The sequence below is a fragment of the Crocuta crocuta genome, unplaced genomic scaffold (genome assembly GCF_008692635.1).
Source record: "Crocuta crocuta isolate KB4526 unplaced genomic scaffold, BGI_CrCroc_1.0 scaffold55, whole genome shotgun sequence".
Taxonomy (NCBI): domain Eukaryota; kingdom Metazoa; phylum Chordata; class Mammalia; order Carnivora; family Hyaenidae; genus Crocuta; species Crocuta crocuta.
This window is the reverse complement of record NW_027530512.1, coordinates 6,614,022-6,632,930: the sequence shown is the minus strand read 5'-3', so window position 1 is coordinate 6,632,930 and position 18,909 is coordinate 6,614,022. Positions and strand designations below refer to the sequence as shown.

Genomic DNA, 18,909 nt, shown 5'->3' with positions numbered 1-18,909 from the left:
TTTTCAAGTCTTTTGCTCACCTGCCAATGACTGATAATTATTTAGCCATCAATGTCTTTCCCCACCAACTTCTGATAAGAGAAATCTCTTTTAAACCCTAGAAAAAGATTTAGAGAATACATCTCAGCTGATCTTCTATGAAAGAAAGAAAAAAATTTAATAATTTATCTTAATGTGATTTTCATTTACAAGAAAGCTAATATTTCACTGACCTAACATCATCTTGATATAAGAATGGAGCAGTTCATGTCTTCATTTTATTATTTATTGGTGGGGAAATTGAAGCCCAGACACATCGGAGAACAGTTAATTTGCCCAAAGTTACACTGCAATTGTGGCAAAGCTAGATTCAGAATCCAAGATGGAGCTCAGATACTAAACCTAGGATGTTTTCCAAAAGATTGTTCTTTCTTCTCTCCTTTTCCATCAAGACCACAAGAGAAATGTTCTTATATGTAACAGAATATTAAAACACAAAATTCACGTAAGTACAAAATATCCATATTTTAAAGTTATCCATGTATGGTATGTACATTCTAGATAAATTTTTTCATTACCTACATAAAATTTTGGAAAAGAGACAGATAAAATAGCTTAAAAGATAAAAATTATACAAGATAGTAGAATTCATTAGGAATATGACACATAATTTCACCAGTACCAGCCACTGCACACTTTAAAAACAGTCACTGCTCTGAAGAACTAGGTTTTTTTAAGTTTTCTAAAAGAATTTAGTAATTTAAAATAGAACAGCAAGTGGGCCAGATCTCAGGAGAACAAAATCTCCTTAAATTTATAGGAAGTTGCAATTTGCATTTGGGCTCCAATAAGATTAATTTTCAAAATGGTGTTTTTGTTAGTGGTCATAATTAATATTCCTATTAAAGTGCTGGGACCTGCAGGAGCATATATTTGTTCTTAAAAGCAGCTTAAAATCCCAGATTTTCTAATTCTCTTGCTCTGGTCTACATACATTTTTTAACGGAGTACTTAGCATAATTGTACGTATGTGTACAATATAAGTACAAGTACCTGTACTTAATGTGAGATGAATCTGGTTCATAATAAACATTTTCCATTTTAACAATGAAGTATATATCCCTATTCAACATCTATCTCTAAACCATTCTAAGTACTATTTATGTCATTGTGGGACACTAGGAGCTTTGGTATTGTCATCTGTCTTTTGTGTGCCAATTTTCTTTTCATCATAAGCTCTTCTATCTACTAGACCATAGTTAGTGAAATAATATCCTAATACAGACTGATCAAACTTGTCATCATGATGTACGGCTCACATTTCCATTTTTGTTTGGCTTTTGCTATTACATTGCAACCACCTGTCCAGGGTACAGCATCTGATCTTATTATATTATCATAGAAAAATATTGAAGGTATGTAAGTTGCTTTGAAAAATGTTTGGATTTTAAATACATATCTATTTCTATTAGTACATTGTTCAGAAACATAATAATAAAAATTTTATTCTGGATGCACCGAAAGTATCTATACAGTGTAAGAATAAGACATGCAGTCGTCTGGTCCCCCAAAAGAGTCTACTGTCTTTGTGCTGGCTGAGGCAACACAGAACATGACTATATCATGATTGCACATATTAAAGCAAGTGCTCACCCTTCATTCAAATCTGAGTAAGTTCAGTTGGTAAGAACTGCAGAGTCTGGGAACCAAAAAGACTACTCTATATACAGTGTTTGCTGAACACATGCATTTCTGCTGGAAACAGAAGAGTGCATTCAGCACCTCATCATATCATGCACATAGGGACAGAGGTGACTGGAGAAGAATACTGTGATAACTGCACCATAAACAAGCATCTGACACATTTTACCCCTTTGTGACAACTTCAAATAGTTCAAAATGTTTATTTCCCCTGTATACAAACAATAATAATGTAGGTTGACTGAGTCAATGGCAGAACACAGCAAATATTTGCTTTCAACATTCTGATACAGTTTTACACCAATGGTTATTTTTGAAGCACATGGCTAAAGTTTGACCATTTCTATACTCAGACTATATTTCCTATTCATTCCCCTTTAAAAGCTTACCCAGGCTTGTGTCATACATGGTTAAATAGAAAAATACCCTGCAATTCAATGACTGTCAGAGGTCAAAAAAAAGGGACCCTTCTCACCATGAAAGCAACTAAGTCTCAATTTCAAAGCTGATTCCTTTTACTGTGATTACCTCATTTTCTTGTGCCTGTGGCAGGTAGATGTTATGGCACAGCCTGGAGACAGTGCTCCCCTGAAAACTTCCACGGTGAATAATGGAAGTCGTGGGCACAGAGAAGGGGAAACGGAGCCCCTGGCACATCACATCTCTTCTAAGACTCCTGGATTAAAGAGGTACATCTTGTGGGTATGTAACGAAGCTCTAATAGAAAATTTTAAATATCCCTTGTTTTTATAAATTACTTGGTTCTGCCCTTCTCCAGTCTGATTGTGATAACCTATCTTTCAGTTCTAGTGGTTTTGTTTGGTGATGCTGAGAGATCATTAGAAAAGCTCTTAAAAATGGCAACAATAGGTCAAAATATCTCCTTTGATTTTTCTATCATCCGGTGTATGTTGTGAACATATATGTACAGATGGTCCAATAATATACAAATTCCTGGAATATATTTTCAACTTGATGCAAGCAATAACTTCCGTATTCCCACAATTAGATGTCATGCATGCACCAATTTAAAAGTATGCCTCTTTGATCAACTTCATAACATAGACTTTAGTCAAAAGAAAAAATTCTTCTGGGTTCTTACAAATGAACACGTATTTTATTCTTAATACATACCACTGAAGGGAGTGGCTATACACAACTGTTTGTGACTTTTTTTTAGTTGATAATAGGCACTTTCTAGGAAGAGGATTTATGACTCAAAAGACTCTGAAATTCAGTCTTTAGTAACCCCTTTCATCAATAGATCTGCCTGAGCCATAGTAGTCTATTGTATCAACTCAGCAGAAGTCCTGCAGTAGAACTGTGTGCAAAAAAGCTTTAGAAAATTGTAACCAGAATAAAATTATAGAAAAGCAGTTATCTGAACTGAGCAACTTAACATCTACTTCTTAGTGTGTGTTTTTTTTCACCACGTTTCATGTGTTAACCCTATAAATGTTAAGAATCCTGTGTGAACAATTCTGTACCTGTGTTTCATCTTAAGTTACAGATATGCTACAAAATATTGTTTACCTGCTTACATTCTTTATTTTATGTCATTCTAGGTAAAATTTTGATATGATTACTTAGATGTGTTTTGTTTGTTTCTTTGCTAAGAGCCTTTCAACTTCACCTTTGAACAAGTTTTAGAAGCACACATTTAGAACATTCATCACATTTGGAAAACCAGCATCACTAACATGAATTGTTAAAAGGCCCTTTTACCCTGTGGTGCAGTTTGTCTATAATAATATACACTATATGAATAGTTTCATATTTATGGGATTGATAAAACCAGCTTACAAGATGGCAGCTGTTCTCCAAGACGGAGGGAGGAGGGATTTCCTTACATAAGAGTTAATGATTACTATCTAAGTACAGTGTTAAAAAAGGAGAGGTATAGTTGAGCAGAAATGCAATTCATGCACAAAACTCATAGCCATACATTCTCAGTGTCCCACACTGCTGTCTGATTTAGTAAACAAAACAAACAGTCGTCATTTTGATTGATAGAGCAGACATTGCCTGTTGGGGAAAATAACCTAACAAACAAACACTAAAACCTAACCTAACAGAAAAATATCCTATGAAAAGAGATTATAAAATGGTACCAACAGTCTAAAATGTTGAACCCTCCCTTGGCATTAATCTAGAATTTTAACTTAACAGTAAGAAAATGACAGCTCGATATACTCAGCCTGAGGTCAAATTTATCATGGCAACATTGGCAGGTTGGACCCTGATTCTTCAAATAGTACATTGCCTTAGTTAGCAAAAATCATACTTTTTTTGTATTAGAATAGAGATTATAAATGTAAAGTGTGCATGCAGTCAACTGCATAATATACAAGCAATATCTATGTTTTAAATAATCATCTTCTTTGGCAGGCCAGAATCCAGCTGGACATGCAATATTTACATTATCAAAATCCATATTGTTTCAGCATATTGAAAGCAAGTGAAAATATATATATATGTATATACTGTATATACACACGTATGTATATAGATGTATATACTGTTTTCAATATATTAACAAATATATATTAAAAGTGGATTTCATCTTTGTCGGATTCAGGTGACTCAGGCCTTGAAACACTAAAAATATCCTGACATGGTATTTGGGAAGGTACTTGGAGTGGCATCTGAGATTTGGGAGAAGAGGTCTGGGGCACACTTTTTTCTGAGAGTATTTTTAAAATTTCTGCCACCTGTTTTTCCAGGGCAGTCATTCTGCAGTTTAGCAGCTGGATGTCTTCTTTGAGTTCATGTTTGACTTCCTGCAGTGTGGTTTGTAAGGCCTGCTCTGGGATGGGATAAAAGGGGTGCTTGGCATCAGCCTGAACAGGGCTGTGCTCCAGTGGACTTCGGGCCTCTCCGGCCTTATCCAAACGAAGGTCACTTTTTGTAATCCCACTGTCACAAGAATCTGTTTTCCTTAATGGGTTTTTGGTAACGCTGTTCTCCGAATCGCTGCCCTTGGGGTCCTCTGACAATAGCCCCATGGACTCCGCTTTCGTGACGTTATTCCAGTCTTCCTTCTTCTCCTCAGGGGCTCCCATGTTATTCTTGAGTCGCAGCCATCCCTTCCCATTTCCATTCTTCATCCTTATGGGGCTGTTGACCTTGAGACATTTGGGGTCAGCACCGCCATTGGGCTTGAGTTCCATGGCATCGCGGTTATTTTGCTTGAGGGACTCACTGGTTTTCACGTAGGCCAGAGATGTCTGGATGGGTGTGATCTGTGACACGGTGACCACACTGGTGCCTGTGATAGAGGCTCCATTCTGTAAGGAGCGGCTTTCTACCTGGAGCTGGTTGCGCTCGGGGTCACTCTGTGTTGACCCCTGATTCCGCAGCTCCTTCTGCTGCTTGAACTTCTGGAAGAGCTTTCGGACTGGGTGGTCCACGGGGATGCTGAGGGTGACCTCATTCTTCTGCCTGAGGCGCTCCTCTTCTTCTTTCTTCACATCACTGATTTTTCGGAAAATGATCTGTGGACGGGAAGATATGTTCAGAACATGATTATGAAGATTGACAAACTTACTTACTTACAATTGTGTGCCTGGATGCTGGATAAACTTTGTTTTGCTGAGGAAACCCTCAAACACAAGATCATTTCTGAAGGGAAAAAAAAATACCCTAATGCCATTTAGCAGATGCAATATACTTAAAACTCAACATAGGAGCACTGACTAAGCTTATTTAGCTTATTTAGTCCTACTCCCTTGCATACAGAAGGGGGAATATAATAGACAACTGAATAGAGATGGCTGCTATTTAGTTTATGCTCCCATTTAATAGAAAATATATAAATATATATGTTAGTATGGTGTATGTGTGTATGCATACGTAAGGAACTATACTAAATTTCCTTTTAACGGCATCATTGTTTTTTGTATGTTTTTCTTTTATATATGAATATATTCAAGACCATTTTTAATAACATCTTCTGTTTAGGGGGTCAAATTATGAGATCTAGGCTATAAAAAGTACCAAAATGTTAAACACTTTACTAGCATAGCACGTATGTGGGGTGGGAGGAGGGATTAAATTTATTTATGTGGCCCCAGAGGGCACTAGGATCTGTAATACCAACGCAATACATACTTCATTTCGAACTGCTATCTATTCATTAAATAAACTGCCTCCAACACTCATGAACTTCACACCACTAAAATATCCAAACAGAAGTAAGGATTTTGTCCGTGTAATACTATCACTGGGTGGGAGATTGGACTATTCAAATTTCAACATTCTTAAAATTTGTTTTTTATTCGTAGTATTCACTTTTCCCTTATCATTATTCCAACCTACCTATAGACTCTTCTTACCTTTTGAAATATTATAAACAGTTTTAGTGTGAAGTGTTTCTCTAATTTGTTGCCTCAGAACTAAGTATTATTAACTTTTTTCTGTGCATATTTCCAGAAGTTTTTTTTAATTAAATTTTTAAATTCCAGTAAAGTTAAATGTTCTGTTAGTTTCAGGTGTACAATTCAGCAATTCATTCTATACATTACTCAGTGCTCATCATGACAAGTGCACTTAATCTCCATCACTTATTTCACCCATCCCCCACTACCTCCCGTCTGGTAACCATTAGTTTATTGTCTACAGTTAAAAAATCTGTTTCTTGGTTTCTTTCTCTCTCTCCCTTTTTCTTCCTTTGCTTATTTGTTCTGTTTCTTAAATTTAACATGCATGAAACCATATGGTATTTGTCTTTCTCTGACTTATTTTTTGTAGCACTATACTCTCTAGCTCCATCCATTTTGTTGCAGATGGCAAGATTTCATTCCTTTTTATGGCTGAGTAATGTTTTATTATATAAATATATAGTAAATATATATAGTAATATATATATATATATGATATCTGCCATATTGAATAGCCCAGTGGAGAGAGGTCCACACGGCAAAGAATTGAGGACTGCTAACACCAGCCAGCAAGGAACTGAGACTTTGTGTCAAAAGCCATTATGGCCTGAAGCCAAAGGATGCTAACTGCAACAGTCCAGGAAGAAAAGAGACAGAGTCCACTAAGAAGGCAGCCTCATAGATGCGTGATTGCAAAACTGGGGAAGATAAAAATGGGCCAGGACATGGAGGCATGGAAGGGAGGGAGTCCCCTCTGTGGAGAGCTGAGGGGAAGACAAAGAGCAGCTGAAACTGCTTACAGAACAGTCCCTGGAGAAGAGAAAACACTCAGCCCCAGAGGGAGAGGGATCCTATCATCTCATTTCTAGCCACAGGGCATTTGGAAAGAGATCCTAACTGCAGAGCTTTCTTTGGGCTGGGTACACTTGTCCCAGTCAGCATCAGGAAAAACCACTCACTTACTCCCCCTACTAGATCCACAGCTGGGAAGCACCCTGGCCAGAGGGATTACATTTTGGGCAGTATCATTAAAGCATATGGACTAAGAACATGGCCCACCTTGGCTATGCCCATGGCACAGGGAGATCGGAGCCAATAGAGTGATTTGCAATGCTTGGTTTGAGAAGGGACTAGGGGCTGCCATTTGTTTCCCCACAACCACCAAGGTGGAGCCTCAGGGAACAGCCCATGGACCCGCAGTGGAGGGTCTATACCAAACCACACCCATCCATGCTGGAGAGCTTTTTTTTAAACAGGAGCCCTGAGCAAGACCAGCATTGATGCATTCTGTGATTAACTCTAGATCAATTCTTATCTCTCCCCTCTACTGGACTGGGCACTCTGGTTATAGGTTTGCTTAAACAGTCACATTTAATCCATTCTCTTGATGCATATTCTACACCTCCATCTTTACCTTCCTTTCTTTGGAATAATGTGACTATATAGTTTCTCTGGGTAACATTATCTTCATTTCTTTCTCCTCATCTCCTACCATATTCTCCTTTTTCTCTCTCTAAATTAAACCCGTTTAGTCTCTCTGCCCGGTCAATGTTCAGTTTCTCCCCGCCCTGTCATTTCTCTCTTTGTATACGCTCTTCCATCATTACTGCCTCCACCCTGATCTTTATTTGTAGCTGGGATTTCTAGTTTTATGCCCTTTGTCTTTTGTTGGTATTGGTTTTGTTTTGTTTTGTTTTGTTTCCTTTCAGTTTTACTTGTTTGATTTGTCTGTGCATTTGCATGCATTTGTTCCCTGTTTGTCAGTTTTCCTTTCCAAGGCTACCTCAAGAAACAAGCCAAAGTACACATGGTGGAGAGTCCCAACTATCACTATGAGTAGAGAAATAAAATAACCAAAGTCTCAACAAGAAAGACCGAGGGACACCATTAAAAGAACACTTCCTGGGGGCACCTGGGTGGCTTAGTCGGTTAAGCGTCCGACTTTCGCTTAGGTCATGATCTCGCGGTTCATGGGTTCGAGCCCCACGTTGGGCTCTGTGCTGACTGCCAGCTCAGAACCTGGAGCCTGTTTCAGAGTCTGTCATTCCCTCTCTCTCTGACCCTCCCCTGCTCACGCTGTCTTTCTCTCTCTCCTAGAAATAAAAACAAAAACAAAAAAAAAACACTTCCTGAACAGATAGATAGGCCATGGACGGTCAATGAGCCTCCTTTAAAAGAGCAGAAATCACAGGTGCAGAGCACATAACAAGCTTTTAAAACTTACAAGAGACAGAAAGCTAGCCAAAATGACAAAACAGAAAAACTCATCAATAAAGAAGTTCCAGAAAGAAGTGACAGCTAAAGAATTGCTCAAAAAAGACATAAGCAACATAACTGACCAATAATTTAGAACAACAATCATAAAATTAATCACTAGGCTTGAAAAAGGCATGGGAGTCACCAGAGAAGCTACTGCTACAAAGATTATGGACCTTAAAAATAGTTGTGATGAATTAAAAAATGCTATAAATGAGGTGCATAATGAAATAGAGGTGGCCAATGCACAGACTGAAGAGGCAGATGGGGGTTAGGTGAATTAGAAGACACAATTCTAGAAAAAGAGGAAGCTGAGAAAAACAGAGATAAATTGATCCAAAGCACAAAAGGAAAGTTTGAGAGCTGAGTGATAGAATCAAATGGAACAATACCCATCTCATAGGAATTCAAGAGGAAGAATAGAGAGGGTAAGGGGCTGAAGGGGTACTTGAACAAATTATAGCTGAGAACTTCCCCAATCTGGGGAGGGAAACAGACATTGAAATCCAAGAGGCACAGAGAACTCCCCTCAGATGTAACTTGAATCGATCTTCTGCACGACATAGCAAGTGAAACTGGCAAAATATAAGGACAAAGAGGATCCTGAAAGTAGCAAGGAACATAAGATACTAGAGACACCACCACAAGCATGAATCCTACAAAGAACACAATGACTCTAAACCCATATTTTTCAATAATAACACTGAATGTAAATGGACTAAATGCTCCAATTAAAAGACATGGTAGCAGAATGGATGGAAAAACAAAATCCATCTATTTGCTATCTACAAGAGATTCATTTTAGACCTGAGGACACCTTAAGATTGAAAGTAAGGGAATGGAGAAATATCTATCATGCTACTGGAAGTCAAAAGAAAGCTGTAGTAGCCATACTTATATCAGACAAACTGGACTTTAAAGGCATTAACAAGGGATGAAAAGGGGCATTATATATTAATTACAGGGTCTATCCATCAGGAAGAGTTAACAATTATAAATGTCTACACACTGAATTCAGGAGTACTCAAATACATAAAAACAATCGCAAACAATCTTATGGATAAGAATGTGCTAATAGCAGGGGACTTTAATACTCCACTTACAGCAATGGATAGATCAACTAGACAGAAAATCACTAAAGAAACAATGGACTTGAATGACACATTGGACCAGATGTATCTGATAGATACATTTAGAACTCCATATCCTGAGGCATGGAATTCACTTTCTTCTCAAGTGCCCCATGGCACATTCTCTACGATATATCACATACTGGGTCATAAAGCAGCCCTCAATAAATGTAAAAGAAATGAGATCAGACCATGAACACTTTCAGATCACAATACTATGAAACTTGAAATCAATCACAGGAAAAAGTCTGGAAAACCTCCAAAAATATGGAGGTTAAAAAACATCCTACTAAAGAACAAATGGGTTAACCAGGCAATTAGAGAAAAAATTTAAAAATATATGGAACAAATGAAAATGAATATACAACAATGCAAACTCTTTGGGATGCAGCAAAGGCAGTCCTAAGAGGAGAGTACAATGCACTCCAGGCCTATTTCAAGAAACTAGAAAAGCACAAATATAAAACCTAACAGTGGACCTAAAGGAACTAGAAGCAGAGCAGCAAGAGCACCTCAAACCCAGAAGAAGAAGAGAAATAATAAAAATCAGGGCAGAAATAAACAATATAGAATCCAAAAAACCAGGTGAACAGATCAATGAAACCAAGAGTTGGTTTTTTGAAAAAATAAAATTGACAAACCTCTAGCCAGGTTCTCAAGAAGAAAAGAGACAGCACCCAAATAGACAAAATCACAGATGCAAATGGATTTATTACAACCAATCCCTCATAAATACAAGCAATTATCAGGGAATACTATGAAAAATTATATGCCAACAAACTGGACAACTTAGAATAAGTGGACAAATTCCAAAACACACATGCACTACCAAAATTCAAATGGGAAGAAATAGAAAATCTGAACAGACCCATAACTAGTGAAGAAATTGAATCAGTTATCAAAAATCTCCCAACAAATAAGAGCCCTGGGCCAGATGGTTTCCCTGGGGCATTCTACCAGACATTTAAATCAGAGTTAATACCCATTATTCTCAAGCTATTCCAAAAAGTAGAAATGGAAAGAAAACTTCCAGACTCATTCTATGAAGCCAGCATCACTTTGATTCCAAACCAGACAGAAACCCAGCAAAATGAGAACTACAGGCCAATATTCTTGATGAATATGGATGCGAAAATCCTCAACAAGAAACAAGCAAATTGAATTCAACAGCACATAATAAGAATTATCCACCATGATCAAGTGGGATACATTCCTGGGTTGCAGGGCTGGTTCAATAGTTGCAAACCAATCAATGTGATCATCACATTTAGAAAGGAGAAAAACCATATGATCCTGTTGATAGATGCAGAAAAAGCATTTGACAAAATACAGCATCCCTTCTTAGTAAAAACCCTTGAGAAAGTCAGGATGAAGGAACTTACTTAAACATCATAAAAGCCATTTATGAAAAGCCCACAGGTAATATCATCCTCAATGGGGGGAAAACTGAGAGCTTCCTCCCTAAGATCAGGAAGACGACAGGGATGTCCACTCTCACCACTGCTGTTTAACATAGTGCTGGAAGTCCTAGCATCAGCAATTAGACAACAAAAGGAAATCAAAGGCATCAGAATTGGCAAAGAAGAAGTCAAACTTTCTTTTCACAGATGACATGATACTCTACATAGAAACCTGACAGACTCCACCAGAAGCCTACTAGAACTGATCCATGAATTCAGCAATGTCGCAGAGTACAAATTCAACATAAAGAAATCGTTTGCATTTTTATACACCAATAATGAAGCAACAGAAGGAGAAATCAAGAAACTGATCCCATTCACAATTGCGCGCGCGCACACACACACACACACAAACCATAAAATAATCTGTATGATGAAAACTATAGAAAACTTATGAAGGAAATTGAAGAAGACACAAAGAAATGAAAAAACATTCCATGCTCATGGGTCAGAAGAATAATATTGTTAAAATGTCATTACTACCCAAAGAAGTCTACACATTCAATGCAATCCCAATCAAAATTGCACCAACATTCTTCTCAAAACTAGAACTATCCTAAAATTTGTATGAAACCACAAGAGACCCCAAATCGCCAAAGTAATCTTGAAGTAGAAAACCAAAATGGGAGGCATCACAACCCCAGACTTTAGCCTCTACTACAAAGCTGTAATCATTAAGACAGTATGGTACTAGCACAAAAACAGACACATAGACCAATGGAATAGAATAGAGAACTCAGAATTGGACCCACAAATGTATGGCCAACTAAACTTTGACAAAGCAGGGAACAGCATCCAATGGAAAAAAGACAACTTCTTTAACAGACGGTGCTGGGAAAACTGGACAGCAACGTGGAAAAGAATGAAACTAGGTCACTTTCTCACACCATACATAAGAATGGATAATGGACCTGAACGTGAGACAGGAAACCATCAAAACCCTAGAGGAGAAAGCAGGAAACAACTTCCTTGACCTCAATGGCAGCAATTTCTTCCTTGACACATTCCCAAAGGCAAGAGAATCAAGAGAAAAAATGAACTACTGGGACCTCATCAAGATAAAAGGCTTCTGCATGGCAAAGGAAACCATCAACAAAACTAACAGGCAACCGATGGAATGGGAAAAGATAGTGCAAATGACATACAGGATAAAAGGCTAGTATCCAAATCTATGAGGAACTCACCAAACTCCACACCCGTAAAACAAATAATCCAGGGAAGAAATGGGCAGAAGACATGAACAGACACTTCTCCAAAGAGGACGTCCAGATGGCCGGCAGACACATGAAACGATGTTCAGCATCCCTTATCCTCAGGGAAATACAAATCAAAATGGCGCTGAGATACCACTTCATGCCGGTCAGAGTGGCTAAAATGAACAAATCAGGAGACTATAGATGCTGGCCAGGATGTGAAGACATGGGCACCTTCCTACACTGTTGGTGGGAATGTAAACTGGTGCAGCCATTATGGAAAACAGTGTGGAGGTTCCTCAAAATGTTAACAGTAGAACTCCCCTATGACCCAGCAATAGCACTGTTAGGAATTTACCCAAGGGATACAGGAGTGCTGATGCATAGGGGCACATGTACCCCAATGTTCATAGCAGCACTCTCAACAATAGCCAAATCACGGAAAGAGCCTAAGTGTCCATCAATGGACAAATGGATCAAGAAGATGTGGTTTATCTATACAATGGAATACTACATGGCAATGAGAAAGAATTAAATCTGGCCATTTTTAGCAACGTGGATGGAACTCGAGGGTGTTATGCTAAGTGAAATAAGTCAGGCAGAGAAGGACAGATACCATATGTTTTCACTTATAAGTGGAACAGGAGAAACTTAACAGGACCATGGGGGAGGAGAAGGGGAAAAATTGTTGGGGAGAGGGAAGGAGGCAAACCATGAGAGACTCAAATGCTGAGAACAAACTGAGGGCTGATTGGGGGTGGGGAAGAGGTTAAGTGGGGTGATGGGCATGGAGGAGGGCACTTGTTGGGATGAGCACTGGGTATTATACGTAAACCAACTTGACAATAAACTATTTAGGAAAAAATTATACTAGGAAGAATCTATAACTCCATCAAATAAAGTAAAAATGTTCACCACATAAGAAATTATCATGTATATTATCAGAATTAGAAGTGAATTTAACAGGTGTGAGATATTTTTGCTTAGATTCCTTCTGAAGAACAAAATAACTGCAGATGAGGGCTGTAAGAAAAATTCAGAAGGGTGTTGTAGTAGATACAGTGCTCTCAGAATCTGACAATTTTATGAGGCTGGCAAAATTACTTACCTCATCATCCTCTCTTACCTCTTTATCCTCTCTCATTAACTTCTTGGTTAGATGAGAGAGATATGTGAAGTACACAGCATATAGTAGACACTCAAAATATGTTGGTTCTATCTATTGAACTTTCATAAAATGCTGTCTACTTGCAACCATTTCCATTACCTCTTGAAGATTCAGCAGCTTCCAGAGTAACACAACAACATTGATTTATACTAAAAACCAATACTACTAATGGTCACTGTGAACAGAAAGGTCAGGGAGATAGAATTCTCTAACGAAGAGCACACTTTCTAAATTGAAATTGATGCACTAGATACAGCTTATCAAGTGGTAATAATCTTTATTTTAAAATAAATATTCTCTAAATTCAATAACTGTCTATAAAGACTAGGGTATTTTTCCCTCTCTAGTGGCACATGAAATTGGATCTTTTTGAATGATGTAATACTAATCTGAAAGTCTGACATCAAAGCTCCAGCAGTTTAATTGAAAGTTTTTCAAAGGGTTGACATATTTCTTATACTTCCTAAGTAAACAGAGCTTATGCTGAGCCTTCAAATATTAACACTCTTTGGGACAAGGTAGTTCCAAACATGGAAACACAGATACCACATTCTGATTTCATCCCATTTCATTGAGTAGGTACTCAATTACAGTTCAGGAACGGACATGAGGGACAAATGTAAATGACTGGCCACATCCTCCTTCCACTCAATTCTGATATTTTTGTTTGTTTCTTTATAAGTAATTCCTTAGTCTTGGATAGACATAGCCTTGGTGCAATGTAATAACTGAGAGTCACCTTCACTTTTGCAATAAAAAGATCTATTTCAAACTCTCAAGGAAGGAAGGGAGGTAAAGGAAACATTAGGATATTAGATAAAATGCAGGACAGCCATGCAGTATTTGGGACACACACTGAAAAATCGTACACCATTTATCTGAATGGGACATATTGATATTTTAAAACATATTCATTGTTTACCTGAAATTTAAATTTAACTGCATGTCCTGTGTTTTTGTTTGCTGAATTCAGCAATGCTATTGGTATATAATAGACAAAAACATTACTGTCTCTGTAATGTCCATGTGGACTGCTGTGTGAAATTCAGTTTTTAGAAATTACAATGAAATATTTGGTGTCCCTGGAATCTTTTAGTATCTTATTTGTTGGCTGTATACTTTAAAATTTTAATACAATGGCTAATGATTGCTTATGATTATTGTGTGCTTAGCACATTTAGAATGCTTAGTGATTTAAGCCCATGTAAAACATCAACAAAATAAGCCTTTTGCAACTTCCCTGACCACCAGCTGGCTGCTCTACACAAACCAAGGACAAACAGAGTGTCTGGACTCCTACTGTTAAGCTGAGAACAGAGACTCCAAACTATGTATGTCATACAAAGGGAGCCAGGCTGCCGGTGTGCATCGGGGAACAAATGAGATAGAACAGGGGTGTGTATTTTGCCACTATGAACATATAAAAGGAACTAAGAAAGAGAAGGAATAGAAGTGTGAGATATTAGAATCTGAAGTGCTGTACATTGCTCCTTTCCCTCCATCTTCTACTCCAGGGGGACAGAAGAGGACAAGGCACTAGACATAGGCCTTTAAGCTTTAGGGCGCTTGTGAACATTGAGATAGGCCCTCACTTCTCTTCTGGAGTTTGCAGAGCAGCAGGACCCACATATTCACTCTTTGGAGCCAACCAAGCATGCTGGAAAAAGCATATACCCTCTCTGTTCCTGCCCACGTTTCTTGTGTGCCCGGATGGGCATGGCCAGGATCCCCAAGGGTCCAGGAACTCTGCTAGGTAGACAACTGTGATCTCAGATCCATAGAAGGCAGATGAGGTGAAGGTACTCCATGAGATGGGCAGTTACATCACTCTCTAGAACGCTTGCTGCCAGGGCCTTTCAGACTATGAAACATGCCACACAATAGTTCCCAGTAGTCGGGTGCAGCCAGCTTAAAAGGCCAATGCTCTGAGGAGCGACCACAAGCCTGCCAGGTCTCAGAGACAAAACCCTGGGTGCTGAAGTGGAACCCCTACCCTTAGCATCAGATCCACAGGCAATCATGAGCCCAGGGAAGGTAGAAGCAGGTGCAGAGGGAGGGATGAGAAGAGAGGATCATGAGGAACTTTCTAACCCAAGCTACAGAATTTGAGCTGGAGTCAAACTCAGAACAGTAATACTTGTATTTTGATCAACTACTTTTAAGCCAGAGGTGACTTTATTTTTCTTATGTTTGTTTATTTTAAGAGAGAGAGACAGAGAGCACGAGTTGGGTTTAGGCAGGAGGAGGAGGAGTGAGAATTCCAAGCAGGCTCTGCACTACCAGTGCAGACACAAGGCTTGAACCCACCAGACATGATATCATGACTTGAGCTGAGATCAAGTCAACACTTAACCAGCCACCCAGGTGCCCTAAGCCAGAGGTAACTTTAAAAAAAATTACTGAGTTAGAGTTTACTGAATGAGATTAAATTTGTTTTATTTCTATGGCTGTAGAGCACAAATTATGACTTACTGAAAAAATAGTTATTAAAAGTTTGCATGTAGCAAAGAAGTCACTTTCACACATGTATTGTCTCATTTAACTGTCATAACTGCTCTTTGATATACATCCTATTATTCTCCTGTCACAGAAGAGCAAACTGAGACATAGAGAGTTTAAGTGGTTTGCCTTATACGTCACCCAAGGAGTAAGTGGCTGGGATTCTAATCTGAGAAGTCAGATTGCAAAGAGTCCTAACCATTACACTCTACTGCAGCTCTGTAAGGTAATTTTGACACAAAGATGTGGATAACTGAGTGGGTAAAGCAGGGGGGGTGATACTGCAGTTTCACACCCAACAGACAACCCTTCACAGAGCATTTGACATGGAGAACCATCCCTGAACGCAGGGAATTGAACAGAAGACTGCGGCTCTGTGCTTGCTGGGTAATTGATAGCTGCGGGGGAAGGTGGTAGGGGAGGCAACCTCGAGGTGCTTATTCTCACAGGCAAAGCCAACAGGCTTGCTTCACTCTACTTCCCTTTAAAATACATGCTGTTGTGGTTCCTGGGTGGCTCAGTCAGTTGTGTGTCTGACTTCAGCTCAGGTCATTTTCTCACGGTTCATGGTTCAAGCCCCAAGTCAGCATGGAGCCTGCTTCAGATTCTCTGTCTCCCTCTCTCTCTGCTCCTCCTCAGTTTGTACTCTCTCTCAAAAATAAACATTAAAAAAAATAAAATACAGGATGTCATTTTGTAGCTTCTTGCTCTCTTCAAGGCAGCTCTTGTGTTTTCTTCTAACTTACTTCTACTCATATTAAATATATTACCTTTACCAAAAGCAGGGGGTTGGGCAAATCAAAGGATATAATTTTCCCTGCACTTAAATGCCATTCTTGATCCCACTACTACCTGGATTCTTTATTTATGAGGGCAGAGACTTTTGTCTCTTTTGTTACGTGCTCTATCTGTAGACTCTACAGTAGTGTCTGTCATATTGAAAGTCCACAATAAGTAAATGTTATTCATTAATTCAATAACCTCTTTATACACTCAGTAAGTCTATGTTTGTAATAGGTCTATGCATATAAAATACTACAAACAGGAAGATTTTCTATGTTTCAAAATTATTTTTCACTCTAAGCAATGAATCAATGTTATTTGTATTATTGTATTCATTAATGTCTATTCTTATTTCTTTATTTGGATGCAAACACTACATACATCATCTACCTCCTGGCATCCTCAGCACCTAGTCTACTGCTGGGCACAAGTAGATACTTAACAAATGCTGGTTGAATATAATCACAGTCAAATATTTGACCCACAAATCAATCTTTAAAGCACTTGAATGAGAATTTATCTTTGATTCCATTGTAAGGATGCAGTAACATCCATTAAGAACTTATTTTCCAAAACAGAGAGAGAGGGAAACAAACCATGAGAGATTTAAAGATAGAGAACAAACTGAGAGTTGATGGAGGGATGTAGTGGAAAACGGGTTAGGTGGGTGATGGGTACTAGGGAAGGCAATTGTTATGATGAGCCCTGGGTGTTGTCTGTAAGTGACAAATCACTGAATTTGTGATTTTGTGAAACCAATATTGTACTGTATGTTAACTAAAATTTAAATAAAATTTTGAAAAAAAAAACTTATTTCCCAACTGGAGACAATGTAGTTCTTTCCTTCTTTCTTTTTTACTTTTTTAATGTTTATCCATTTTTTGAGAGAAAGAGAAAGAGAAACACAGCATGAGAGACGGAGGGGCAGAGAGAGAGGGAGACACAGAATCCTTAGCAGGCTCCAGGCTCTGTGCTGACATCTCAGAGAGCTGTCAACACAGAGCCAGATGTGGGGTTTGAACCCACAAGCCATGAAATCATGACCTAAACTGAAGTCGGACACTTTACCGACTGAGCCACCCAGGACCCCCAATGCCATACGTTCTTAACGTAAGGTAACTAGCACTGAAATTAAAAAGAGAGAAATAAAAAAATGAAGAGACGATTTTATAATGTTTACAATGTTTAAAGACTCAGTCTACTGAGGTATCACCACTAGTTGAACCATGTTGTATATGTAAATTATGATAGCTTTTTGTTTTGTCTTAAGTTATAAAGAATGCATTATAGACCGATAAAATACAACAGCAGGGGTGCCTAATGGAAGTGACTCACTGTTTTTTAAAAACATTAAATGTAATAGAGCCTCTCTATAAGTTCTCATAGTTTAAAAGATAACTTTATAACCCTACACTCCAAATTTAAATAACAATGTATTTTTGTTACCAAGGAGACTACATTTTATCATAAACATAGCATGGTAATTATTCTGCATTACCATTACAAGCATGAGCATTCTCAGATATATTCTGCTGAATCTTTCTTTTTAAGAAGTGCTTTTTACCTTTAAGTTTTTAATTATGCACATTATGAAATTGTTCAACTTTATAACAGAATGTAAAGATAAATAAATTTTACTTAGTTAAGCGTTTTAAAAAGCATGTTTTCATTAAGAGTTTAAAAAATTTTGCTTACTAGTCTTTGGCAATTGAAAGACTCTATAAACAGTAAGTTTATTCCTATATGGGCCATGTGTCCTACAGAAAGTACATTTCCTGCTAAAGAAATATGTAAGTTATATAGATTAATTTCACCCAATTATTATATAAAAATGACAAAGATTTTTCTCTAGGAAAAAATTTTTTTAATTCCCCTGAAGAATCATTTTAGAAAATGTAAAAGGATCTGAGTGTTCATAAAATAAAATGGATTAATGTAAAAAAAAAAAAATATATATATATATGATTCTCAACATGGTATTAAATCAGCTTTTGAAATCTAATATTTGGGTTTTTTCTCACTATTAATAACCTAGAACCCTTGTACTTGATGTACTCTGTGTCTATCTTTTTGCCCAATGGCAAATCAAATTGCTGATGAACACCATGAAAATTAAGGACAAAAAATCACGAATCAGGCTATGATTCCAACCACACATTTTCCAGCCACATATTTATTGGTAGGCACAATAGCCTGTACTGCTTCTATCAGCAAAGTGGTTTATTTCATTTAAGCGTTTCTTCTCTGTGCTTTATTATGTTCTGTGGAGCCCATGCTGGAAGGTTTAATTTATTTAAATGATAAAAGCTTCTTAAACTTAACAGGGAACATGGCCAACTGAGCTTTCCATTTCAAAAGTAG

At 37.9% G+C, this 18,909-nt stretch overlaps 1 protein-coding gene across 1 annotated transcript in view; it reads right to left on the bottom strand.

Moving 5' to 3' along the window:
* Nucleotides 1-4,226: 4,226 nt before the first annotated feature.
* The window catches only part of KCNH5 (potassium voltage-gated channel subfamily H member 5), a 308,389-nt gene continuing 293,706 nt past the window's right edge, over nucleotides 4,227-18,909 (bottom strand). The window contains exon 11 of the mRNA XM_077767083.1: nucleotides 4,227-5,174. Within this exon, the coding sequence (XP_077623209.1) occupies nucleotides 4,227-5,174 (948 nt within the window). The remainder of the gene's footprint in view (nucleotides 5,175-18,909) is intronic.